Source organism: Leucopleurus acutus (assembly GCF_964270905.1).
Source record: "Leucopleurus acutus genome assembly, chromosome: 8".
In the NCBI taxonomy this organism is placed as follows: Eukaryota; Metazoa; Chordata; class Mammalia; order Artiodactyla; family Delphinidae; genus Leucopleurus; species Leucopleurus acutus.
In genome coordinates this window covers 109,239,026-109,266,664 of record NC_139151.1, presented here as the reverse complement: position 1 = coordinate 109,266,664, position 27,639 = coordinate 109,239,026, and the positions used below count along the sequence as shown (strand labels likewise).

Sequence of the window (27,639 nt, the reverse complement as noted above, 5' to 3'; positions counted from 1 at the left end):
TGTTACGGAACACGACACACCCGTAGGGAAGACCGGATGCTCACCATCCAAGGGATAAAAAAAAGCACCGCGAGCGGCATTGAGGGCCCAGGCCACGTCCACCGGCCGCCCGCCCGCCTGCTTCGGGGCCTGGCGGCAGGAGCGCGCTGCCCGGGTGCCGGTCACGCGACGTCCGCTCGTAACCTGGCCAGCAACTTCCTCCTCGTCCTCAGCGGCCCCCGTCCTCAGGGCTCCGTCCTGGCCACAGAGGCCCCGCAAGCCCTCACACGGTGACCTTCTCGATCACACCCTCGGCGACATGGACGTCGTCCCCCTGCACGGTGACAGCTGCCGACTGACCACACATGTGCTGGTGGTCCTTCCAGTCCTGAAAGGAAGGACAGACTCCGTGTTACGGTTCAGAGTGAGAAGGCTGTGCCCGGGAGTGGGTGTGCACGTGCTGAGCGGCCAGCCCTCCGGGGCAGGGGGCTCCCAGCCTCGCCCACCCTCCTGTTTAGGGACCCGCTCCGAAGGCAAGTACCCAGGATGACCCTTGAGACACGTCCATGCTCTGATCCTGCTGCTTCCTCCCTGGGATCTAAACGAAAACACTCACACCTGCAGAGGAATACTTGTCTCCGATGTTGCTGCCCAGCCGTATTACTTATCATCGCAAAAGTGAAAGGACTGCGCCGGAGCCAGCCACGTGTCCACAAAGGGGCTGGGAGGCCGCGGCCCCCAGGGAGGTCGGGGAGGACGTCCACCCCCCCGCCCCGCAACGCCCCCCATCAGGGTGGGAGCTGCCATCGCCCGTTACGGGCGGGAAATGGAGCCGAACTTGGCCTGGAGCAGGGCTCGCTCTGGGGGCCCGACGGGACGTGGTTAGTGGAGACACGGACCCCACGACGCACGGAGAGGTTAGGGTTTGGTGAGCCATGACAAGAATGAACATCACACACACTCGGAAGAACAGAGGCCAGCAGTGAGCCCCGGAGGGCAGGGCTCCAGCTGCCTATCTTCGTGCTGTCCTACATCTTCCAAATTTTCTACAACGTGTTGCCTTATTTTTATAATAAAAAAATAAAATTTCAAATCATTACAGGCGTACCTCAGAGACATTGCGGGTTCAGTTCCAGAATAAAGCAAATGTAGCAATAAAGCAAGTCACACAAGATTTCAGGTTTCCCGGGGCTTATACAGATCACTTTTACACTACACTGTAGTCTATTAAGTGTGTGACCGTACGAACCTAATTCAAAGACACTCTATTCCTAAAAATGATAACCTTCACCTGACAAGGCAGGGCTGCCGCACACCTTTAATTTGTAAAAACACAACATCTGAGAAGTGCAATAAAACAAGGTCTGCCTGTATATCAAAAGAATAAATTTTTAAAATTTTTTTATTGAAGTTTAGTTGATTTACAGTGTTGTGTTAATGTCTGCTGTACAGCAAAGTGACTCAGTTATATACATATATTTTTTCTTTTGCACATTCTTTTCCATTATGGTTTATCACAGGATATTGAATGTAGTTCCCCATGCTACACATTAGGACCTTGTTTATCCAGCCTATGGATAATAGTTTGCAGCTGCTAACCCCAATCCCTCCCTTCCCCACCCCACTCCCTCTTGGCAACCACAAGTCTGTTCTCTATGTCTGTGAGTCTGTTTCTGTTTTGTAAATAATTTCACTTGTGTCATATTTTAGATTCCACATATAAGTGATATATGGTATTTGTCTTTCTCGTTCTGACTTACTTCACTCAGAATGCTAATCTCTAGGTCCATCCTTGTTGCTGCAAATGGCATTATTTCATTCCTTTTTATGGCTGAGTAGTATTCCATTGTATGTGTGAACCACATCTTCTTTATCCATTCCTCTGTTGATGGACATTTAGGTTGCTTCCATGTCTTGCCAATTGTAAACAGTGCTGCTATGAGCACTGGGGTGCATGTATCTTTTCGAATTAGAGTTTTCTCTGGATAAATGCCCAGGAGTGGGATTGTTGGATCAAATGGCAACTCTATTTTTAGTTTAGTAAGGAACCTCCATACTGCTCTCCACAGTGGCTGCACCAATTTACATTCCCACCCACAGTGTAAGAGGGTTCCCTTTGCTCCACACCCTCTCCAGCACCTGTTATTTTTAGACTCAAAAGAATAAATTTTTAGTTTGTAAATTACCTGACTATGCAGATTACCTGACTCTGTACAGTATGTAGAACTTCATGTGTGCTGGGCTCAAGTCCACAGTGTTTCACACCATACCTAAAAATTAACTCAAGATGGGTCATAAATCTAAAAGTAAGAGCTTAAAGGGAGTTCCCTGGTGGCCCAGTGGTTAGGGTCCGGCACTTTCACTGCCATGGCTGAGATTCAATCCCCGGTTGGTGAACTAAGATCCTGCAAGCTATGCTATGCAGCCGAAAAAAAAAAAAAAAAAAAAACCTAAAATTATAAATGTTTTAGAGGAAAATAGGAGATTCTCCTAACCTTGAGTCAGGCAGAAGTTCTGAGAGATGACACCAAGAGCGTGATCTCCATTAAAAATGTTTTTTTAATAAACTGGACTTCTTGGGACTTCCCTAGTGGTTAGGACTCCATGCTTCCACTGCAGGGGGCCCGGGTTTGCTCCCCGGTCAGGAACTAAGATCCCATAAGCCTTATGGCAAGGCCAAAAATAAAAAATAATAGACAATAAAAATTTTTTTAAAGTAAACTGGACTTCATCAAAATTAAAAAAACTTTTGCCCTTCAAATGACACTATTAAGAAATAAAGAGACAAGTCACAGACTGGGGGAAAGTACTTGGAAATCACGTATCTGATAAAGGACTTGTATCCAGGATATACACAGACATCTCCACACTCGATAAGAAGAGAAACGATCCCATTTAAAAACGGGCAAAAGATCTGAATAGACATTTCCCCCCAAAAGATATACAACGCCCGATCAGCACACACAACGATGCTCGGCGCCCTTAGACATCAGGGAGATGCAGACTAAACGCACTGACGTCGCTTCACACCCGGTAGCAGGGCTACGACCAGAAAGCAAGAGCCAGCGCTGTGGACACGGGCGGACCCGCCACTGGAGGGGGTGCAGTCACTTCGGAAAAGTTGGGAAGCTTCTTACTAAAGTTAAACGCAAGTTTACCATATGACTCAGCAAATCCATGTACGCATGTAGCCGAGACAAACGAAAACCTGTCTCCACCCTGGAGCTCGCTCGTGAGTGTTCACGACAGTCACATGGCGGGAACCACTCAGATGCCCGCTGGCTGAGGACTGGAGGACAAGACGAGGTCCAGCCACACCGTGGACGCTACTCAGGCTCCACGTGGATGAACCTTGAAAACACGCTGGTCAGAGGAAGCCAGACGCGGGAGGCCACATGTTATACGACTCCTGCTACGTGAAATGTCCAGAAGAAGCACATCTACAGAGAAAGAGATTCGTGGTTGCCAGCGGCTGGCGTGTGGGCCGAGGGGGCTTTCGGGGGTGATGGAAAGTTCTAAAACCAAATTGTCATGTTTGCCCAAATGCAAACTTACTAAAACCCACTGAATCGTACCCTTAAAATTAGTGGGTTTTATGGTATGTATTCCACCTCGATGAAGATGTAAAACACACACACACACACCTGACGTGGGATCTGCAAAGAAAATAGTCTGCACGTAAAAGGCAAAACAATCCATGGCCCTTGTCCAACTTGTAAGAAGGTGAGTAACATTAACTACCTTTCCAGGTCTTTGGGGAGCACACAGAATTCTGGGGAGCACAGTGGGCAGGCCCAGAAGCTGTACTGTCGGCACCACCATTTATTACAAGGAGCCCAGAGCTTAAGTTTTTTCAGGTCCTACCGAGTGTTCACGATGGATCCCACGTGAAAATTAACCGTTCTTGAACTTCACTGTACACTGATTTTTGTAAATATTGGGTTGGCCAAAGAGTTTGTTTTTTTCCATAAGATGGCTCTAGTAGCGTTTAATTGTCTTTAACTTCATTCGAAACAATTTTGTTAGACTGTATTGTGACAGCTGTCATATCACCATGCATTTAAAAAAAGGTTATCAGGGCTTCTCTGGTGGCGCAGTGGTTGAGAGTCCACCTGCCGATGCAGGGGACACGGGTCGTGCCCCGGTCTGGGAGGATCCCACATGCCGCGGAGTGGCTGGGCCTGTGGGCCATGGCCGCTGAGCCTGCGCGTCCGGAGCCTGTGCTCCGCAACGGGAGAGGCCACAACAGTGAGAGGCCCGCGTACCGCAAAAAAAAAAAAAAAAAAAAAAGGTTATCAAAATTGGTGAATTTTTGTGTAGCCATTTTAATATTGAAGGAAAAAAGCAACATTTTCGGCATATTATTCTTTACTATTTCAAGAAAGGTAAAAACGCAGCTGAAACCCCCCCCAAAAAAGACTTGCACAGTGCGTGGAGAAGGTGCTGTAACTGATCGAACATGTCAAAAGTGGTTTGCGAAGTTTCGTGCTGGCGATTTCTTGCTGGACGATGTTCCACAGTCGGGTAGACCAGTTGAAGTTGAAAGCTATCAATCGAAACAATAATTGAGAACAATCAACGTTATACCCACGCGGGAGAGGCCGACATACTCAAAATCTCCGTATCAAGCCTGAAAATCATTTGCACCAGCTTGGGTCTGGTTCATTGCTTTGATGTCTGGGTTCCACATAAGTTAAGCGAAAAAAACCTTCTTGACTATATTTCTGCATGCGATTCTCTACTTAAACGTAATGGAAACATTCCATTTTTAAAACAAATTGTGACAGGCAATGACAAGTGGATACTGTACAATAATGTGGAACAGAAGAGATCGTGGGGCAGCGAAATGAACCACCACCAACCACACTAAGGGCCGGTCTTCACCCAAAGAAGGTGATGTGTATATGGTGGGAGTGGAGGGGAGTTCTCTATTATGAGCTCCTTCTGGAAAACCAAACGGTTAATTCCAACAAGTACTGCTCCCAATTAGACCAACTGAAAGCAGCACTCGACGAAAAGCGTCTGGAATGAGTCAACAGGAAACGCATCATATTCCATCAGGATAACGCAAGACCGCATGTTTCTTTGATGACCAGGCAAAAACTGTTACAGCTTGGCTGGGAAGTTCTGATTCATCCGCTGTATTCACCACACATTGCCCCTTCGGATTTCCATTGATTTTGGTCTTTACAAAATTCTCTTAATGGAAAAAATTTCAATTCTCGGGAAGACTGTAAAAGGCACCTGGAACAGTTCTTTGCTCAAAAAGATAAAAAGTTTTGGGAAGATGGAATTATGAAGTTGGCTGAAAAATGGCAGAAGGTAGTGGAACAAAACGGTGAATACGTCGTTCAATAAAGTTGTTGGGAAACATGAAAAATGTGTCTTTTGTTTTTACTTCAAAACCGAAGGAACTTTGTGGCCAACCCAATAAAACCAAAGCCTATGCCTTTATCAGGGCAGCGAGTCACAGGAGCACAAACCCAACACAATCAACAGAAGAAATGGAGTCTCTGTCAACAAGGTTACACCTGAAATATACCTGCCCAATTCACCAAGAGAGGTTCCAAGACTGCAGCTTGCATTTAGACAAAGTGCTATCTGGCTAAAACGACTCCATCACGAAATGAACCCACGAATCTTCCTCTGATGGTTCGAAGTCAGGGAAGAGCCACCGATCAGCCGCCCTCTCGGATCACGAGCCAGCAGGAGCCCGTCCACCCCGCCGGCTCCTCCTGGCTGCCTGGGCTCCTCCCAGCGTCCCCGAGCGCAGCAGGCACGCGGGCCCTCTGCTCAGCACACGAGCCATAGGTGACACCAGGGAAAGCAGACCTGCGGGTCTCTTTCCCAAGTCTCCCGCCCCGGGAACGGGCCAGGGCTCAGGAGCGTAGCTGGGAGCCCCTGGACACACCTTCCACGCTGTGCTGACCCCTGCAGCCCCCCGGGAAGCCCTGAGACGCAGAGGAAGATGCCATGTCCCACACACCCTAGTCTTGGGGGTCATTCCTGCCCACCTCCCTCCCGAGGACATCTGAGGATGGGGCGCTTTGGGAAGCCGCCAGGCACAGGGTCCCCTGCGCAGCAGAGGCTGTGTCCGCAGATGCAGCTCCAAGTCACAGGCACCAGGGGTGGGATTTTTTACTATTTGTCCACCCGGCAAGTTACCTTTTTTTTTTTTTTTTTTGCGGTACGCGGGCCTCTCGCTGTTGTGGCCTCTCCCGTTGCGGAGCGCAGGCTCCGGACACACTGGCTCAGCGGCCATGGCTCACGGGCCCAGCGGCTCCATGGCACGTGGAATCTTCCTGGACTGGGGCACGAACCCGTGTCCCCTGCATCGGCAGGCGGACTCTCAACCACTGCGCCACCAGGGAAGCCCAAGTTACCTTTTTTAATCGTGGAAAGTTTCTAAGAGGAGAGGATAACCCCACAGGTCCCAGTCAACAGCTTGGCCCCTCACTCTGAGTAAGGGTGAGAAAAGTGGTAGAAACCTGAACTAGCAACTGCTACTCCAGAACACTCTTTAATCTTCTTAGAGTCAGACGCCTACACGTACAACCGCACTGACTTTCCGGGTTTATGACGAGGCGTCCAGGGCTGGGGAGCACTGACCGCGACACGGTCAAGGTCACTGGGGAGCAGCGGCCTCCATGGCCACGGCCTGTGTGGCTGCCTCGGGGCTTTGCCGGAGCCCAGGGACAGTGCGGAGGTGGCACGGGGGGGGGGGCCTACCTTGCGCTGGCAGAAGGTGGAGCAGTAGTTGACCTTGTGGCAGCCGGTGCACTCGCTCAGGGCCTCCCGGCCGCAGTTGACACAGAACTGCTGCAAGAGGACACAGGCGTCAGTCGCGGGGACAGGCTGACCCGCGTCCCCGCCCCCCGCTGCCCAGATGCGGGGTGGGCACTGCTGAGCGGGAAGCAGGGCTCTGGATCACACCGCTGCACCAACCTTGCTCCAAATACCAGGGATTTCACTGCCACCAAGTACGTGCAGGAAACCAAACCGAGGAAGGCCAGGATTCTCAGCTGTCAGGATCGTCTCCTGAGCGGTCAGGCCCTGCAGCCCCCCAGCCGGACCCTCATCCACAGCCCAGGCACCCCCGGCCCAGCCACGCAGCTCCACTAGGTGGGTCTTCTGTGTGTCTTCCCCACAAGACGCGAAGGAGCCACTCCTTCTAACCAGCCAGGGAGGGGGACTCCAGTGGCACCGCTAGCGCTGGTGTGTGCAGCCGTGACCCACGCTGTCCGGCGCACCTGGCTGCACTGACTGCAGGCTAGGCCCCTGCTCCCAGCCAGCGGGTGAGTGTGTGACTTGCACACCCATGAGCCACACCAGACGACCGTTCCTAACACCGCTGACCGCCTCCCACCGCTACCCCCGAGAGTACATGCAAAGCAGCAAATTGCTTCTTGCTTCCTGTTCTGGATTGCAGCTCCCTTCTCTGCCCAGCGCTGACTGACACGCTCCACCCCGAGCCCCCGCTACCCCCTCACTCGCTTCAGGAAACACGCGCATTACGGGGACTCTGAGATACTACTAAGTTAGCTTGTCCACTGTCCCTACTTTAAAGAACAAAATACTTACAGGAAAAAACCGAAGTCTGTAACCACACATAGAAATTCCTCCAGGGAGAGCAAAGGTCTCACAGTTAGTGGGAGCAGAGGTGCGGCTGCCCGTGAGGCTGGAGGCCCCATGGACCCTCCTGCCTCTCAGCTTGGAAGTCCTCAGGGAAGCGGCCTCCTGTCACACCCTGTCCCCCACGAGCCCGCGAGTCCCGCTCACCTGGACCTGCCATGTTGGTGCTCCTGGCACCAGCACAGTTCTTGGAAAACAGCCACCGCTCAATAAATACCTCTTAAGTGCATGAAGAGCCTGTGTCATGAGCAGACCTTGTGGAGCGGGAGCCGCTCTTGTGCGGCAAGAATTTCCGACCCCGGGCTCCCAACACATCCCCTTGGGAATTACTTCTTAACCCAAGCTAACCTGGGGCAGGAGATCTGGCTCAGACACGCCGGCTGACACACAGACAGAGACGGACGGGCACAGAGACCCTCGGGGCTGTGTCTGCGCACACCGGTTACAACCCACACGGCTCCGTGCTGCCAGCCGAGAGGGCCCGGATCTTGGTTCCTAAGAGCATTCGTTCTCCAATAAAGGAACCAGGCTCCCTGGAGAAACGGCCGATTCCAGGGCTGGGGTGGGGAACCCCCAAGATGGGCCTGGAGCGTCTTCCAGCACCAGACAGGAGGGAGGTGCTCTGAGAGGCACTTAAGGGACGCGGGAGCCGACAGAGCTCCAGCCGCCAAAGCCAAACCGGATGTGCAGAACAAGTAACACGGGTGCCGTGAGCCCCTCTCGATAGAAACAAAGGCACAAACAAATGTACAAGAGGCAGATCCCCCACGGAGAAGAATTCTGGAAATATTCCTAGATCACCGCTGTCCAGGAGGGGGAGCGCCACCCCGGGTGACCAAGGGAGGAAAAGGGGCAATCACTCCACAGATGGAACCCTCCGACCTGCCCCAAATGCGCATGTGCTGGGCCTGGGCCCTGGGGCCCTGGAGTGAGACGAGTCCGCGACGGGGGGTCGGGGGCTGATGAGAAGAGAGAAGCCAGAGACCTCCCCCCGCCCTGGCTCGGCCAGGAGGCATGTCTGCAGCCTGGAAGAGGTGTCACCGGACTGACCCGTGGGCACCGGCTCTCTTCCAACGCTGAGAACAGCGTCTGCGGTGCAGCCAGAGGCGCCGCCCAGACCGCCCGCCACTGCTACTCTTTGGGCCACAATTCCCTCTAGAAAAGGATGTTGGGAAGATCATCGAAGGGCTGAGAAGGAGCCGGGAGGCATGAACAGAGGCCAGAGCACAGGGATGGGGCCCAGAGTGCGCGCGCTCCCCCAGCCGGGGCCGTGGCAGGCGGCCCGGCGCCCTGCAGCCACGTGGCTGGCTTGTGCTGGATGGACACAGCGCCCTTGACGGGAAGGGCGTCTGGTCTTCCGCCCTGTTTAATCTCTGCTGAGCTAACTATATACACACAGCACAAATGCCCCATGGTTAAAACTGGCAAAATCTCCTTAATAGTTCAGCAGGGCTAAAATGTGACTTTTCAAGAAATTCCACAGACAGCGTCCAAGCAGGCAGCCCTGCTTCCCCCCCCCTGGGCCGCCAGCACCTGCGCCCTCCCAGGGAGCCAGGGAGCGAGGGCTCAGCCTCCTCCTAGGGGTCCCGGGGCCTCACTCGTCCGGTCCTCCCCACCAAGCCCCAGCACCCTAAGGAGGCTGCCGTGGACAGGACCTTCCAGAAGAGTTCTCCGGGGCAGCCCTCCCCCAACCACCCAGCTGGGGGGCTCCGTCTCACCCTGGCGACGTCAGGGTGTCCAGCAGCCTCTCCACAACAGCCACCGGTGCTCCCCACCTGGCCTCCTGGCTCACTGTCCCCCGGGCCCCGCTGGCCACTTCTCGCTGCCGCCACCTGCTTCAGGGACACGTTTTGCGTCCCCTCACTCACATGTGACTGAGGTCGGGGCCTCTCAGCCCCCCCGAGCCCCCTGAAGCCCCCAGAGGATCCTGGGGAACAGGCTCTCCGAGGAGTCTGGTTCCCAAGAACCCAGTGTCGAGGAGCTGTGGTCATCACGGGGCCACAGGGATCAGACACATTGCCGTTACGAAGGGTAAACACACAGGGTGCACAGGGTGGTCAACCCACGTCTGCAAGCAACTTAACCAGGTCACCCGAGGAGCCTCGTGACACCAGCACACACAAAAGGACACTGGCGTCCACCCACCGGTGGCACTCGGACAGGACGGATGCCTAGCTTCCCCCCGCCATGTGATCAGCTTACAGGAAAACTACTGGAGGACACGTCACACCTACAGCTCCGGAGAGAGGACAAGCACACCTGTAAGAGCTCCAGCCATTTTCAAAGCTCCGGGTGTGGGAACGTGTCGGATGCCTTGGCGGGGGAAGTGGGCTCAAGCCCCTCACTAAAGGCTGAGCATCCTTCCGCCAAACAGGATTTTAAGGATAAAAGGATTTCACGTTGTATTTCTTCCTTAGAAATTCATAAAATTACAAATGAAATGCAAAGCCCAACCTTTCACGGTGGGGAACTCAGCGATCCAGCTGCGGCAGACGCTCCTGGCTGACCCGACGGACACGCACGTCAGCACGTGTCCCACGGTGGGTCGAGGGGGAAGTTCTGCACAACAGGAATTCAGCTCCTGGACCCTTAAATGTGGGATGAGCGTGGCCATGACTGTGGGCTATTCCTACGTGAAAGACAAAACGCACGCAGCTGACTCAACACGGTGCCCTGAAAGTAACCTCGGGACCGACCAGGTGGAAACACCTCACTCCGTCTTTTTCATGCCACCTGTCTTTGGAGAATTTTCACAGAGGGGAAGGGATGTGTCTGATTTACTTGTAATTTTATTCTGTGAAGGAAAGGTCCACAAAAATTAATGAAAAACGTAAAACTGAAAGTTAAACCGCTTTCCCGTTGCACTTCCCTGCGGGGATGAGGTCCGGCTTTCTGTGCTGTCGCCGCCACCCCAGATCCGAGCCACCCGCCCACCCGCTGTCCAGCCGGCCTGATGGGGGGACCCTGTGGTCTCCTCCACTCCCAGAGTCTCGGCAAGAGGGCATCCTCGCCACCCCCGGGGGAAGTGAGGGTCGCCCCCCCGCCGTGCTCATCAGGGACAGGTGGTGGTGAGGCCGTGGGCAAGGCACACGGCACACACGGTGGTGGATGCAGGATGGGCAGCCGCCCTGGCAAAGTCTGGTGGCTCCTCAGAAAGTGAACCCTGAGCCACCGTGGGACCCAGCGGCTCTGCTCCCAGGTACGCACCCGGAAGTGACAACACACGTCCACACAAACGGCTGTGCAAAAATGTTCAGGGCACTGTCCACAAGGGCCAAGAAGTAGAAACAACCCGAATGTCCACCAATGGCTGAGTGAAAAAACATGCGGTGCGACAGCTAACGTTTAGCCATAAAAAGGAATGAAATTCTGACCCAGGCTACGTGGACGGACCCTGAAAACACTCTGCTCTGTGGAAGAAGCCAGACACAAAAGGCCACATGTTGTGTGACTCCGTTTCCAAGAAACATCCAGAACTGGCAAAGCCACAGAGACAGAAAGCAGGTTGGCGCAGCTGGGGCCTGCGGGTGGTGGGGAGTGACGGCTCCTTTGGGAGGGGAAACGATCTGGGATCAGATGGTGGTGGTGGCCGTACAAGTTGGGGAACAAACTACTGGACTGTGCACCTTAAAGGTGTGAATTCCACAGTATGTGAACATATTTCAACGAAGAAAAAAATGCCCTTTCGTTATGCACATTGGGGACTTTTCTGAAGTGTATGATCAGAAACGTGTGAACATGAGTGCATTCTGCGATTAAGACGTTGGTTATAACCGCAAGAACCAGATACGGTCAAGTATTTTAGAAACAGGACTAGTGAACTGTTGACAAACATGGAGCACGCAGACATTAAATGTTTGAAGAGCCGGCGGCTGAGCAGGAAGACCGCACTCCTGCCGCGCGCGCGGCCTCCAGACCCAGAAAGGAGGGAGCAGCTGCCCTTCCGGCGCCCAGAGCAGTCTGCAGGGCTGAGCCCCGGGGAGGGGCGGGGAGAAAGGCCCAGGCAGGTGGGACAGGAGTGGGGGGCGGTGGAGCCAATCCCGGGGGGGGGGGGGGGAGGCCCCCCGCAGGCGGGGCAGCCTCAGGGCCTCCCCTGCCCACCAGGTGTGTGGGGTCACAGCAAGGGGCCGTAGTCACCTGGGCTGGGGGGTGGGCAGAGGGCTGAAGATGGAGCTGCCAGATGGCTGGAAGCCAAGGGAGACCGAGATCAGCACAGATGGCCACAGGCACCTGCCGCCCCCATGCAGCCAGCACGGGGCTGAGCCAACAGAAAGAGCAGCCCAGAAGGCGGCGCTGAGCAGGGATCTTGGTGCCCCCCGCCCCCAGAAGGGCCTGCATTCCCGCACGTGACCCAGACCAGGACTAGAGATGTGACGGGCAGAGGTAACCGAGACAGACTCCCCCTCACACAATAGAGTTCAGGAGACCAGCCAGGAGCTCAGCTGCTTCTGAGAACCAAGTCCAGCACTTTTCAGGGGAAGAGAGAGAATCCAACAGAACTCAGAGCTTCTGCCGTGAATAACCCAAAAGGTCCAACAATCAAAATGACTGGAATGTGAAGGAAGGAACAGAGCTTCCAGTCAAGAGGAAAGGAGCGAAGAGAGGCAGATCCTGAGCTGACCCAAAGGTCAGTTATTAAAGAAGCGAAGATGAAGGAGGTCAGTGAAGTGCAGGAAGAGGCGACCATGCGGAGCGGCTGGCTGGGCGCAGCAGAGTAAAGGCAACTCCATAAAAGACGCACGTAGGCTTTCAATCCACTGCCTCTCGGCAATGAGAGCCCCCTACTTACGATCCAGCAAGCCAGGCGGCGCGGCCAAAAAAAAAAAAGAAGAAAAAGGAAAACTGCACCTGAAAAGCTCTTCTTTCCCCTTTACCTATAAAAAGTAGTACTAACTGAAATTCTTTTTCTTATATGGATTTGGTGGAGATAAACCAATTCGACTCACCTACAAACCAAAGTGACACTGAAGACGCATCACTGTCCATCCTCCCGCCTCCAGCCACTCCCAAGAGGGCTCTGGGTACCAAGCAGCCCGGCCCGCCCTCCTCCGGCCCCAGATGAGCCCTGGGCAGTGAGGACACACCTCCTCTCGGCTTGGGCACCTGCTCCACATCACCTGGAAGACTGCATCCCAAAAGGCGCCACACGGCTGAGGGACCCTGTGCTGCAGGAAACGCTCTGGGCGCCAGGCTTCCCGAACCACGGGGACCTCATCAGCAGCGAAATACCTGTGACGGCTCCTCTGGGGCTGAGAAGCCAGTCCCCGTGGGGCTGAGATGCGGCCACAGAGCTGGGTGCCTGGAGGGGCTGGTGACCGCAAGACACACACCTGCCCCGACCTCTGCCCCAAAGACACACCAGAGGACGCTCCTCCAGATTTGATAACACACGAGACCCGTTTCCCCGGGAGGAAGACGGCCTGACCAGGTGAGTGACATCTACAACAGGCGGGCACTCAAAAACAATGGCTGGTGCGTGTGAGGGACAAAAACGCCCGACAGGTAATGGTGGCCACTTGTCTATCAGAGAAGCTTCACTTGTACATGGGCCTCCAGGTCCCCCTGCCCAGGAAGGTGGGCGGGCTCTGCAGGTGGCAGCCCCAGACCCGCTGCGCAAATGGTACCTCTTTCCGCTCTGCATCCGCCTGGACTCTGGCCTGGGCCGCGGCGGCTTCTCGGTAGGAGCTGGCCTGCTTGGCCTGTTCAAACAACGTCTTCAGCTGCTGCGCGGTGCTGAGCAAGGAATTGACCATCTCCTCCAGGTACAGCCAGCTCCGCTGTTCCGACATCTCCAGCCCGCTGACCACAGCGGGAGACACGGCTTTGGTGGGGGTGGAGGGAGGCACCGCCAGGGCGGGCAAGGATGTCAACACTAGCGTGTGGAAAGCAAAACACAACAAGAACTTAACCCATCTCCTGGCTTCAAGGTGCCTCTGCACGCTCATCAAACGTGGGAAAGTAGGGTGGCGAACAGATCACACCCACGGCCCCCCTTCAAGCCACCCGTCCATGGATGACACAACAGCTGCAGGTGAGGTGACCATAGAGCTTGTGCAGAGCCAGTGTGGGGCGGGGGGCTGTTACATCACATAAAAAGTAAAGCAGACGGAAGAACTAAAACCTCCTGGTTTCGTTTCTGCTCACACAGAAAGCCTTCGGGGATATCTGTGGTCCCCGGGGGGCTGATGAGGGATGTAGGAGACAGGGTCCCCTCAGCTGGAGAAGAAAGTCATGGAGGCGGGAGGGAACCTCAAAGGGACGCTGTTCTGGACGGGAAATGGAGACTCGCACACGCGGACGCGCAAGGGCTCCCCACTCCTGTCCCAGGGGGCCTGGGGGCAGAGACACCCAGGCTGTGCTGCTGAATGTCTAACATCCTCCCAGAGAAGAACACCTGACGGTAGCATCGCCCGAGTCCTCGGTGTAGAAGCCCCCAGCTAGAGGTCACTGGACACAGGCTGCAGGAGACACACGGGAGCCGGACGAGCAACGCCTGCCCCCTTGGCCGTGCCCCGCCCCCGCAAGGGCAGGGCCCTGGGCCCGGACATAAGGAAGCAGGCAGCGTGACAGGGTGGACAGAGGACGCAGCAGCCGCTCTCGGGGCCCCTGCCAGCCAAATCAGGGACCATCCCAATACAAATCATCCCAGCAACAGGTTGCAACGCCCTGAATGAAACAGGAAGCCACGCGTCCACGCTGAAACAAGCAAACAAGCAAGCAGACGGGGGACGGGTCGCCCAGACCTCGCAGTCCTGCTCAGGGCACGGCCGACCGCATGGGGCGGGCACTCCCCATCCAGGCCCTGCCCAGACCCCGCAGTCAGCAGGGCCACAGCCCGGCCAGGAGGCTCACCGGGCCCGGGGCCGGGGTCTGAGGCAAGGTGTGGGGAAGAGGCAGAACAGAGGCGAGCTTTAAGGGTGGGAGGGGTGTCACAGCAAGAGGAGAGAGCGGTGAGACAAGAAAAGGAGAAGGAGAAGGGGCGTTTTCTAGAACTCGGGGACAAATTTCTATCTTGCTGTCTTGTCTCTGGCGGAAACTGTAAAAAACACAAAGGTCCACCAGCTGGGATTACGATGCTCCCTGTAAAAAAGTGTCCTGACATAGCAATGTGTCCAAAACGTGCCGTCAGTGACAAATCGCTCAAAATGCACACGTGGGGCCACGTCCCCATTAAGCTTCAGGCGGGGCGAGTCGCAGACTCGCACACACCCTCTCGCCTGAGGCCACCTGGGCGAGCGCCCTCACGGGACAGACCCCAGGCACAGTGTCCTGGTCAGAGCCTAGCCGAATCGCAGGCTCTGCAGGCCAAAGGCCGCTACGCGAGCAGCCTCACCCCACACAGAAATGAGCAGCAGCTTCCAGTGAGACCTGCTGTACAAACACAGGCCTGACGCCCCGCACCCACTTCACCTCGCAAGCCTTTCAGAAGGATGATTCTGCACATGACGGCCACTCGTGGAGAACTCTTCCACACTGACCTATTTTGGGATGAGATGTCGGCAACGCGGCCTCCGGAAACGGTGCGATCTGACAGCTGTCCTGATACCCTGGGTAGTGGGGCTCCGGGTGGCCGACCCTGCATGGGGGCTGCACGCCTGCTTCTTGTACTGTCAGGGGAGAGGGACATGATGGCGTGAGACCCAGCTGTGCTGCACGTCCAACAGGGCAGCTCCTGAGCCACGGAAGTGGAGGACGTGAACTGTCAGAGGGACAGTATTTGGGATGTTCTGCATGAAATAAAACACAGTACAAAAGCCAGTTTCCGCTGTTCCCTTTCACTTTCCGGAGGCGGCTACCAGAACATTCCACGTGCACATGGGGCGTTTCTGCCCCCCGGCGCCCGTCTAGGCTCCGTGAGCAGCCTCAGCTTCTCAGGCCCTGGTCCCGCCGCCCCTGCCTGCGGGGGTCCCCACAGCTCCTGCCAGCGACCCGCTGGGGCCGCGTTGCCAGGCGCTGAGACAACTCACCTGTGGCTCCCGCAAAGACGTCGCCCTGGGCCGGACTCTCCGAGATGACCGCGGTGGCCTCCACGGTGGACGCCCGGTCGAAGGTCAGCGCGCCAGAGGTAGTGATCTGTCCTGAGGGGGTCACGGTGACTGGAAAAGCAGGAGAGCTGTCACTGCGTGCTGGGCCCACTGGGCACATTGCAGAAAAACCCAGGGGTCGGGGCGGGGTGCACGGGGGCCACAGCAGCGTCCGCCGGCCCACAGCCACCTCCGCAGGGGCGGTGCCTGGGGGGGGCCAGAGACGCCTACCCCAGCAGACGCAGCTCCTGCTGTGTGTCCTGAGCACCTGGATGTACTGTCTCGTCAGAAGGCAAGAGATAAAATTTAAAAGAACGTAAGAAGGACTTTGTAGCTTGAATTAAGAAAAAGATTTTTGTCAAAGCTGAAGAGAAAACACAGCGGGGCCCCCGGCATTCTGGGGGCTCTGTCTCCTCCTGCCGACCAGCCCCAAGGACATGGGGCGCCTCCCCTGCAGGAGCCGTCAGGCTGCTGACAGCCCCTAGCGGACCGGGCGCCTCCCAGGCCTCTCCCACCGCCGCAGCCCAACTCAGCCCAACTCGCCTCCTCCCAGTTTCAGAAGCAGGCGCCTCCCCCGCCTCCGCCCTCCCTACACGTGCCCCAGCCGCGCCTGCCCCCGGGGCGGCGAGAGGGCCTGAGGGCTGCGCGAAGTGAAGTCCGTGCCAAGGACAGGCCGGGACCGAAGAGGCCAGGGAGCCCCATGAGCGGCAGCCGTGCCTGCTTTTGAACCAGACCCCTCGGCCACACGCGTGAGCAGGACACGCTAAGAGCATGTCGCGTGACGACAGCTGCTTCACTGTGACTCACAGGTGGTGGCGGCTGCGGCGGGAAGCAGGGTGATGTTCTTGGGGGCATCCTTCTTGACGGGTGTGGCGGGCAGCTCGCTCTCCTTCTTGCGCCTCTTGTAGGGGACGAAGAGCCTGACGGGCCCGCTCTGGGGGAGGGGGGGCGGGAGGCAAAGTGAGATGCGTGGAAACGCCACCTGGGACTCTTCTCCAATGGCGACCTGCCTGGAGACATGCCCAGACTGCGGCCAGAAGACGGAACCGTGCAAAGCTCCCTTAGCTCCCTTTAGGCCCCAAACGGCTTAAAATAACAGAAAAGGTACTTTCAGAGAGAACGTGTGAGTTAACAGCACTTCCAACAGGAGAGTAATATCAACACCGAATTTTTAGGAATCCCCGGGAGACAGAAAACAAGTGGGGACCAAGGAAGGAGAAGGGAGAGGGCCCACGGGGAGCAGGGGGCGTCCCGCAGACCCTGAGGCCCCGACACGCGGGAGGAGAGAACCTCGATGGGGCAGAAACAGCAGGAAAACGTGAAGATCAGGTGAGCCTCCCAGCTCACGGCCAAGACCCCTGTGGGCTCGCTGGCCCTTCCTGCTGCCCATTCAAACCTGCTGTGGACCCGCAAGTGAGCTTCTGTCCTACGCGTCAACCCCAGGATCTCCCCCGGGCTCTCCGCGGTGGCTCCTCCCTTTACTGATTTTCTCCACGTGTTGAGACATTGCCGTCACCTTCTAGGCTGAACTGTGTCCTCAGGACCACCTGTGAGGCCCTGGCCATCAGGGTGGCCGTATCTGGAGCAAGGAGGCAACGGGCTCTTGAGGGTTAGGGCCCCGGCCCGCCGGGGTTAGCGCCCTTGTGGGAGCATCTGAGTAAGCGAGGGCCCACAAGCCAGGAGGAGCCCCGCCAGGGCCACACCAGCGCCTTGACCTGGGCTGCCTGCCTCCACAACTGTGAGACGGTCAGCGCCCGCTCCTGAAGTGCCCCGCAGACCGAGACCCGTGCTGACGACGCTTTGACGTGTCTCCTTCAGCCCCGAAGACACAGAGGCTGCTTGGAGGCCTCGTCTGCTGCCCCCACCACGGGCAGTGCCTGCGTCTGCTGCTTTGCTTCTGTGTGGTTCACATATCCCTGGCCCTTTACAGGTCTCACAATTTTTGCTGAAACTGGACATTTTAGGTGCTGTACTGAGTGGCTGTGCAGATGACTCCCCTCCCTCCAGGGCTTCCTGGCTGCAGTCCTGGACAAAGGCCTCCAGGCGGCAGTGACCCAGCTACCGCACCAGCTGTTGGACTCAGCCACCTAACTGCTCTACCCTTTGCAAACGGCTCCACTGTCAGATCGTCACGTTAGGCTCCTGTACTGGGTGGCTTTCAGGACAAACCTTTGAGGAGGCTTCTCAGGGTGATCACTTCCCGGTGGGAAGCTGAGCCGGCTGCCCTCCTGCATTGCCGGCCTCCTCCCCACGGGCTGCCCTGGAGCAGGGCAGAAACGGCACTCAGGCCGTCAGCCCTGCTCGCCAAGCCGCTTGGTCTCGGCTGGCCTCAGCTGCGTGGACCTCCACCCTAGGGACAAGCGGGGCCCGGGACGATGGAGCTTCCCTGGGCTGAGCCAGAGGGATGCAGGGAGGGAGCAGGGCCTGACGCGAACGCCAGACTCACAGGATTCTCCTGGATAAGTGTTTCTTTTTTTGTTGTATGCCCCCAGGACAATCCCCAGAGACCTTAAGTGGTTGCTTTTTATCATCTTCACCAGTTAGGGTTACTTGTCCGGGGAGTGGGTCCCTGGAGCCCTGCACAGCACTACTCCTGAGGCAGAAGCCGCAATGTTTCAATTTGATGAAGTCTGACCTATGAGTTTTCATTTCATGGACTGTGCCTTTGGTTCCATGTCGAAGGTCTAACCCTAGATCAGGGTAGATTTTCTTCTACAAATTGTAGTTTAGTTTTGGACACATTTGGCTGTATGATCCATCTTGAATTCGTGTGTATATAAAGTGTGATGTTTAGGTCAAGGGTCACTTCTACGCCTGTGAGTGTCCGACTGTTCCCACACCTGCAGGTCCGTGTGTGGACGGTGGGTCTGCTCCTAGATCGATGGGTCCCCCTCTGCCAAACACGGTCTTGGCCGCAGAAACAATACAGCAAGTCTGACAGTCAAGTGCTGTGATTCCTCCACTTGTAGTCTTCGTCCTCAAAACCGTGTTGCTACCCCTTTCCTCTGCCTTTTGATATGAATCTTAGAATCAACTTGTTGATGTCTACAAGATCCTGCCGGGGCTCTGAAGAGACCCGTGTTAAACCCACAGACCAGTGTGGGGAGAAGGACGTCTTCACTGCATCGCGGCCTCCAGCCCGCAGGTCCACGTCTTCTCGGAGTTCTCTTGCTGGCCATTTCTAGCTTCAGTACACATGTCCCATACATGTGCCGTCAGGTGACACCTGAGGGTTTCGGCGTTTGGAGTGACCGTAAACAACCGTACCAGGTACTCCATGCTTCCCGATGGGGCTGACCCCCCACTCTGCTCCTCTTACCCCTGAAGATCTCCAAGAATGTCACCTACCAATCTTCGCAAGCAAACTTTAAAAGTGTCTTATTCTCACACAAATATTCTACTGGTCATTCTACTAGACTCATGTGTGATCTACACATGAACTAGACAATTTTAGAATATTTGGTTTTCCCACTCAACAACATCTCTCCAATTAAGTTTTCTTCCATAGCTGCTGCTAATTAACCATAAAAAAAGAAATCTCATTATGCAGCTTCCTAGTTAATTTTAGGACATTTAAAAATAATACTCAACAATAGAAACATTGAAACAAAACTGGTAGTCCACATATAACAAATTAGTGTCACACTTTGAAAGCTATAGAGCAATATACGTTCAAACGAATGCAAATATCTCTTTTATTTAAAGTTAAGAATTTAGAATAAAAAAGACTTCAAAAGACATTAAAAGTTCTCTATATAAATCAGCTCAGTGTAGTTTTTTTATAACGTGACATTAAAAATGAAAAACATAAAACAGCACATATATACTTGTCGTCACCACAAAAAAAAGTACGGTTAAGACGATGACATTATAGGGATTTCCCTGGTGGTGCAGTGCTTAAAGAATCCACCTGCCAATGCAGGGGACATGGGTTCGAGCCCTGGTCCGAGAAGAGCCCACATGCCACGGAGCAACTAGGCCCCTACACCACAACTACTGAGCCTGCACTCTAGAGCCCATGAGCCACAACTACTGAAGCCTATGTACCTAGAGCCCGTGCTCCGCAACAAGAGAGGCCACCACAATGAGAAGCTTGCACGCCGCAATGACGAGTAGCCCCTGCTCGCCGCAACTAGAGAAAGCCTGCACGCAGCAACAAAGACCCAACGCAGCCAAAAATAAATAAATGAATAGATTTATAAAAAAAAAAAAAAACGGTGACATTATAGGAGCTTTCCGTTATTTAAGAAAGTTTCCCTTAACGTTCTTTGAGCAGCCCCAGGGCCCACTTGAGGCCTCACTCATCAGAGTAATGGTCAAAACCCAGAATTTGAGGAAGAAACTAAGCTGGAAGCAGCTCTGAGAGGAGCTGATGGGAGCAGGGGCCCACTCACCAGGGTCATGTCATCACAGCAGGCGGCACAGGTGCAGGAGGCGGCATGAGGGTTTAGGATCCCATCCTGAAATTTAAAAAGTACCGCAACACGTGAGAAAGTCGGCTCTGAAGTGAGTCAACAGCCCCAGATCTCAACCAGTTTCACCCCGATCCCCCTGTGAAGGTAAAATCCCACCATTTCCAGAACCTTCTCTCATACACATCTCTGCTGGTGGCAGCATCTATCTCTGCCCTGCCAGGGAGTGTAGGCGTGATTCCTCTATCAACCTCCTAGAGCTAAACCGGAAACAGCAACGAGGAGCCCTCTCCTCTCACAGATGAGCTCAAGGAGAGAGAAGTTAGGTGTCTTTTAAAAAGTCACGGGCAGGGCTTCCCTGGTGGCACAGTGGTTGGGAGTCCACCTGCCGATGCAGGGGCGCGGGTTCGTGCCCCGGTCCAGGAAGATCCCACATGCCGCGGGGCGGCTGGGCCCGTGAGCCATGGCCGCTGAGCCTGCACGTCCGGAGCCTGTGCTCCACAACGGGAGAGGCCACGACAGTGAGAGGCCCGCGTACCATAAAAAAATAATAACTAATTAATTAAACATCACAGGCAGAGTTACTCAGTTTTCCTCAGTCTCTCCCATGTATACGTGTTATTAAACTTCCGTTTGATTTTCTCCTGTTAATAAATAAACAAAAGTCACACGCACTCAAGCGGAAGCTGTTACGCTGCCTCATCCACTCCTCACTGCAAGGTGTGGAGCAAACACCCTCAACATCCCATCTGGAACATCAGGAAGCAGATGGAAAGGTGACGTAACTCACACAGCAAGTGAGCGGGGGACTCGAATCGCATCTGACTCCAGCCTGTGAACCCTGGAAAGCCCTGCGGCCGATGCTCCAGGAGCCGGGCCTGCGGCTCGCGGCTCTGAGCAGGGAGGGTGGGGAAGCGCGGCACCTGGGTACCTGGATGAGGCACTGCAGCGGCCGCCCCGCATAGCGGATGCTTCTCTTCCAGTCTTTGCTGCTGGCCCTTCCTGCCATGGCTTCAAACTCGGTAGGACTGTACCAGTTCTCCCCCTGCTTAATGCAGCGCCCCCGGCCTCCTGAAAGGACGAAGCCACCCGCTGTAGTTCCCGCTGACACTGGGCCAGGCCCATCTCCCCTCCCGCCCACCCCCCCTCAGTGTCCTGGGCCTGCCTGCTCTCAGCCGCTCCCTCAGTGCCCCACGGCGAGCCCACATCTGCAGGCAGCGCTTCCCACCGCATGCCTGAGCCCCGACCTGCCGTCCACGGTCACCGCACACTCCACCATATCCCACACGGAGCTCATGACGTCTTCCCACTTGCAGAGCCTTCTACCTACGGGTCACCCAGCTGACCCAGGACCTTAGGGAACATGGTCCAGCCCTGCTCCTACCACGGGCCACCCCATTCCTCGACCTGCCCGTTTGCTTAACTAGTTTATGCGTCATTATGGCCATCCTTGGCCCCAACTTACAGTGGGGGATGCAAAAGGAAGGCGATAAGCAGCAGCCTGGGCCCACCCCACGCAAGCCCACCTGGGCCCACTCTGTGCACACCTGGGCCCACCCCGCACGCGCCCACCTGAGCCGAGCCTGCTCTTATACAAGGTGCCACTGATGTTCCGACAGCGCACAGGCAGCTCACTGTCGTACACCGATGGGTCCCAGTTGTACTTAGTTCCACCTTTCTCTTGGCCGGGAGCCAAAGGAGTCGGAGGAGACTGAGGGCCTTGAGCAAAGAAAGCATCATGAAAATGAGAGACCTGAACGCACCCCGAATAACAGAAAGGCACAAAAAACATCTTGATTCTAACAGGTTCTTCCCCCAGCTCTGCAGCATCGCCCCCTGTAACTCTGGGCAACTCTTCTGTTGCCTGAAAAAATCCACTTTTTATACTTAAACTAACTAGTATTTGAAATTTGAAATTCACCACAAGATAAAGTTCACCCCCAGGATAAACTCCACCAGCTCTCAGAGCGTTTTGCCCCCGAGGCCTGGAGCAGGAGGGCATACCGGGGGTGAGAGGGGCAGTGGGTGCCTTCAGCCCGGCGGTCTCCACGATGCTCCCGTCCGTGTGCACGACGATCAGCGTGGCCTTCTCGGTGTTCAGACTGTCCCCGATCTGAAGGGCTGTCCTGCCCGACTGGGGGAAAGAACACCAGTAGTCTCAAGTGACAGCGGCTGGCGCACACCTGCACACCGGGACATGGTCCTACAGAGAGGTTCCAGCTGACACCGCCACCGGGGGCCCACCATGCCTCATGCTTCTCAGATGCAGAGCCAAGGCCAAGAAGAGGCGACACTAGGTCTGCATGGCTCTGAGCGAATGCTCACATGGCTTGTCCAAGTTAAGGGATAAATGTGTTCCTGGAACAGGAAATGCCCTCCCGTCTGCCTGGGCAGCCTCTGAGGTTGCAGGCCTCAAGGGAGGGTTTCCGAGAGGCCAAGCTCATAAGCACAGCCAAGGCCCAGTGCAGGACCCCTTCTCATGCCCGAGCCCAGCCAGACACAGGGCTTCCCAAGCCACGCTGCTTACATGCCTCTCCACTGGGGCTGGATGCTGCCGTGACCGCGCCTGCCTCCTCTGGGCCAGCCAGATGCCCCTTTCTTATCCCTGCGGGCGCTAAGCCCACCCCAACTGCCCACAGGCACACGCTCATAGCCTCACTCAGACAGCCCTGGAGTGGACTAGAGACCCCGGCGCATCCCGTCCACACCAAGGCCTGGGACACTCTCGTGCTTTCACGCTGAGGATAAAACTAAGACAAAGACCTTTTCTTACATCTGAAAATGTGGCCTTCAAACCAGGGGAGGTGAGTAGAAGTTTATCGTGGGATTGCGGGCCCTCCACCCGGCGTGCGCATGCACACACCTGGCCTGCTCTCACAGGCCTGCAGGGTCAACGCCTCAGTAAGGGCGTCTACACTACCTGCATCTGAATCACTGCACTCGTACAGCTCTCGACCGGAACAACAGAATGTTTTGCGTTCATTCGAGAACCACAAAGTATTTTTCTCATGAAGGCATGTGAGACATGTCGATACTTGAGACCCCCTCTCCTTGTCAGTTTCCAGAAGGATCACACTAGTTTCTGGGTCTTCTTGTCCTCAGAGCCCGCTGACTTGGGGCCGCCCCTAACTCCCCGACCCTCTGGCTCCAGCCCCTCCTAGAAAACGAGAACGTGACAGAGTCTGCTGTCAGGCAGGACACCGGCCAGAGGCACCACGTCACTGCCTGGCTATCAGCTTGCGTGCATCCTGATACCAGAAGAAATAAACCAAGACTCTTAGATCTGCACCCCTGAGCCCTTCACCAACCTGCTGCCCTTATACTCAGGAGCAACACTTTTCTGTCTGTCACTATCTCAGTAACAACAACTTTGCTTTCAGGTGTACAGCGTCCCAGGTGCGTGATCCAGGCTAGAAGGAAACCGTGAGATCTCCCCTCCCCTCCCCTCCCCAGGCAGTAGGCACAGGGCAGGCTCAGGGTCTCTGGGGGACGGGCCACCCCCCTCGGGGCCGGAAGCGCTCCCGTGGCGGCTTACCAGCACGTGGCCCGAGAGCGAGGCAGCGTTCGCCACCGACGTGGTGAAGACATTGTCCGCCGAGGCGCCCACGTTGGCCACTGTCACGGTGGTCACCTCTGCAACACAGGAGCCTCACTCAGGGCCCAGCCAAAGGCCACTGGGGACAGGGCGAGGGTGGGGGGCAGCCCACGGTGGGTCCAGGTCAAGTACCTGAGCTACCGTGGGAGGCCTCACGCTGTACACGAAACGCCCGACCAACGTTTCTAGACCAGTCTGAATGACCTGGTCCTTCCAAGGACAAAAGGCCACCTCTCCCTCTCCACAGAGCCTGCCACGCACAGTGTAGACCACAGGGCACGCCTGCCCTCACGCACCCACTGAGCTGGCCACAGCTCTGCCCTGGCATCTCGCTCCCTTCTACTTAAAACCATATCCCAAAGAGGCCCCTAAAATCCTAGAGTTCCCTCCCTTCCGGGTGGGGATCCTCCTGGCCCCTCTCCTGCAGGTCAGTGCAGGAAGGCTCATGTCTATCCCTCCCTCCCCTTCCTTCACCCCTACCTGCCACGGACCTCTTCCTCCTGAAAAGCGGCAGACCTGCCTGTGCCCACCCCACGCGCCCCCCAACTCTAAGCCCGGCCCCTCCTAGCAGCGTCTGTACATGGGGGCGCCGCCGCGCCCCGCCCCCCGTGCTCCCCCCACTGCCCATGGCTCACTCCTGATGGGCTGCCCCGGACAGCCCTCCCTTGATGCTCCCCCAGCCACCAGGGGTGGCGCTGCCTTCCGGAATGTCCCAAACCTAGAGCGCCTGTGGCCTGGGGGAGGTGCTCAAACTGACCGAGAGTCCTGCACATTCCATCAGCCCGAGCTCACTTAAACTGCTCTAAAAACACCTGCTCCCCATCTGTCTCCTCCACCGTGTCCCAGGGAGCCCGGGCCCGAGGGGTCTGAACACAAGCTCAGGTCTAAAGAGCTCGCCAGCAGCCCGGGAGGCAGCCTCAAGCCAGCACCCTGTCCTGCTGAGTTACAGAAACCCGGGAATCACCTGGCCTCGGTAATTCACAACCAACAAGTTTTAACACACTGGAAAAACACAAGGATAAAACTCTGCAGGAAAGAAACACGTGATGTCAATACGTGTCTCCAACGTGTGAATAGCATCACATTCCCTTTCTGCATTCAGAAAAACCCGTGCAAAAACAACACAAAGCTGAAGAAAAACTTCACCATCCAAGATCTCAACTTTAAACCAGAGTTTAGCAACGAAAATGGAACCCTTTAAGGGCCACAAAGCCTTCTTTCCCTGCCTTTTGCGAGGATCCCGGACAGACCACAGGCACCGGGGCAGTGAGAGAACGGGCTGCAGGCCCCACGCAGCTCCTCCAGGGCCGGAAAAACCGGAGCACTGGGTGGGGAGGCCGCTGTCCAGTTCTGAAACCCATGAAATTCCCTAGGGGAGAAGAGCCTTAGGATGCTCCCCAGGGGTTCCAGTGCCCGGCTCTGCCGGCCACACGGGAGCCCAAGTGGGAGGGAACAATGCTTAGGAAAGTCTCTACCTCCTTCGGGACGGTGCCCCGGGGAGACACAACCTCTAAAGGGCGCTTTGGGGCATGGCTCACGAACCTTGAAAATGAGAATGTTCTGTGCGGCAAGAACAAAAGCGTGGGCCAGCAGCCCGGGTGGTGCCCGAAGAAGGGAAGATCCATAAAGGAGGAAATGGGGGCCCCACGGACAGGCCAGAGGGGACTGCCCCCAAAGGCTGCGGGCCCTCCCAGACTAAGTGAGATGCCTTGCTCCCCAGGGCTAAGGTCACACCTGAGCAGGCCCTCAGGATTCTGGGTGACCAGATGCACCCAACCCCGGGCTCCTCCAGGACAGGACCCGTGTCTGACCCCTGTGTCACCAGCACCCAGGACAGAGGAGGAGAGGACACGCAAGGCAAGAGGCAGGTACTGAGAAGGTTCTGGAAGTAGCGCAGAGCACTGAAAGGAAGGAAAGGAGTTCAGGGAGCAAGTATGCGGCAGGGCAGGGCCAGGATGCTCCCATGGGGCAGGTGTGCAGGGACCACACGGCACACAAGGCCGGTGCGAGGCATGTGCTGGGGGAGGATGGGTGTGCCAGTCAGCCAGGCGTGGGCAGGGCAGGTGCGCGTGGAGGACAAGTGTGAGGAGTGCGCGCGGAGCAGGTGCCGCCAGGTCGTGTGGGAGTGTGCGGGGCAGGTGTGCAGGGCAGGTGTGGGGCAGGTGCGGACAGGTGCGCGGGAACCGCGGGCGGGCGGCACTTGCCTGCGAAGGCGGCGGCCGCGGCGGCCTCGTCGGGGCCAGGCAGGGCCTCGGCGCCCATGTCCATGTGCCCGGGCTCGGCGGCCATCACCGCCACGGCCGTCACCCGCCGCGTCTCGCGCTCCGCCTCCGAGTCTCCGTCTTCCTCCGAGTCCTCGTCCCTGCTGAGCACGGGCTCCTCCGCCTCGCCTCCCGCCGCGGCCGCGGCCGCCGCCGCCACAGCGGCCGCGGCCGCCACCGCCGCCGCCTCGGCCAGGCCCAGCTGCTTGGCGGCCGAGTCCGAGTCCTCCATCCGGACTCCGCCGAGCCCGCCCGAAGGCGCCGGCCGGGGCCGCCCGAAGGCCGGGACGGAGCCCGAAGCGCGCCGCCCGAGCAGGCCGCCCGAGCCGGGCCGAGACGGGCCGAGCTTGACCGAGGAGGGCTGCCCGAACCGAGCCGAGCTGAGCCGAGCCCGCCCGAAGCCGGCCGCCAAGCCGAGCCGGGGCCGCCCGAACAGGGCCCGAACCGGCACGAAGCGGCCTGCTCGAGTCGAGCCAAGCCGAGGCCTAGAGTCCGGAAACGAGGGGGGCCGAAGTGGTCCGAAGCGCGGAGCCGAGTCGGTCCGAATTGGTCCGAGGCCGCACGAGGGTTTCCGAGAGGCTCTGCGCTAGCCCTCCTCAGGGCCTAGAAGGCCGCGTCGGCCGTGGTCCCCAGTCATCGGGGTCCCCTACTGTGAGGCCGATTCCGCCGGACTCCGACGCAACGCGACCCGGCCTAGAGAACCTTGCGCTGCAGGCTCCGCCTGCACCCGCCGCCCGCGGGAGCCGAGCCCGCCCGAGAAGGAGCCGAGCGGAGCCGAACGGTCCCGAGCCGGGATCCTCACGAGCGAGCCTCGGCTCTCCGCCTCCTCCTGTCCGAAAGTGCCCGAGCGCTGTCGGACGGGCTAATCGGGCCTCGGCCACAGTTCGGGATCAAGTCCCGAAACGCGACGCCGTCGAGCCCGTTCGGGAGCAGAAGCGAAAATGGCCGAAGGGACGCCGTTTGCGTCCGGCTCCGAGAGGATGCCGGGATCGCGGGGCGGGCCGCGGGGCGGGCCGCGGGGCGGGCCGCGGGGCGGGCCGCGGGGCGGGCCGCGGGGCGGGCCGCGGGGCGGGCCGCGGGGCGGGCCGCGGGGCGGGCCGCGGGGCGGGCCGCGGCAAGATGGCGGCCTCGCGGCGAGGTGAGGGGCTGGGTGCGTTTACGCGGAGGCCTAGGGGGTTCTCGGAGGTCGCCCCGGGAGAGGGGTTCGGTTGGTTCGGTTCCTCCTGTTGCGGGGAAGGCCGAGCTGCGGGCGCAGCTCGCCGGGGTCGTTAACCGGTGGACTTCATGTGTCCACAAGGTGAGATCCTGGCCCGGAGAACCCGTCCCGGGTCCGCGCCGCCGCTTCCCGTGAACGCGCGGGGCAGTGGAGCCACGGCGGTGAGGTCACGGCCCCCCCGAGGGGACGGTCGGCGCCCCCCGACCCAGTGGGCCGGCAGCGAGCGGGACGGGCTCGTCCGGGGCCGGCAGGAAGGGGACACCCCGGTTTGGAGTGGGCCCCGCCTGCGGGCCCAGTGGGACCGGCTTCTGGAAAGAAGGTTTGGATTTTCGCCGGGATTGCCGGCTCACGGGCTCGTCCTGTCTCGGTGGCGCCCTGCGCGGGGCGGCGGGGGGCCGGCCGGTCGGCAGCCCATTCGAAGTCCTGACCGCTGGGTGTGTAAGAGCCCGCACCGCACAGGTCGTGGAACCAGAGCGAGGTACGCGGGCGGCCCCGGGCGCTCACTCGGCCGGATGGAAAA

General features: G+C 57.3%; 1 protein-coding gene across 1 annotated transcript; it reads right to left on the bottom strand.

Moving 5' to 3' along the window:
- Nucleotides 1–26,168, bottom strand: DEAF1 (DEAF1 transcription factor). Its single transcript, XM_082844451.1, has 12 exons — nucleotides 25,847–26,168; nucleotides 23,583–23,680; nucleotides 22,052–22,181; nucleotides 21,620–21,766; nucleotides 20,979–21,118; nucleotides 20,030–20,095; nucleotides 16,443–16,569; nucleotides 15,579–15,707; nucleotides 15,090–15,218; nucleotides 13,236–13,483; nucleotides 6,709–6,798; nucleotides 1–367 (listed from the first exon to the last, which is right to left on the bottom strand). Exons 1-12 carry the CDS (start codon nucleotides 26,133–26,135, stop codon nucleotides 263–265), a joined length of 1,698 nt encoding a protein of 565 aa, XP_082700577.1. The 5' UTR covers nucleotides 26,136–26,168; the 3' UTR covers nucleotides 1–262.
- Nucleotides 26,169–27,639: the final 1,471 nt, after the last annotated feature.

Excerpts from the sequence above, each read along its gene's own strand:
- DEAF1 (XM_082844451.1), bottom strand. The coding sequence starts at position 26,135 with ATGGAGGACTCGGACTCGGCCGCCAAGCAGCTGGGCCTGGCCGAGGCG. Across the intron at positions 23,681-25,846 it reads CGCGGCCGCCGCCTTCGCAG|AGGTGACCACCGTGACAGTG; the intron begins GCAAGTGCCGCC and ends CCTGTGTTGCAG. Across the intron at positions 15,708-16,442 it reads CGCCGCAGCCGCCACCACCT|TCACCGTGACCCCCTCAGGA; the intron begins GTGAGTCACAGT and ends CTGCTTTTCCAG.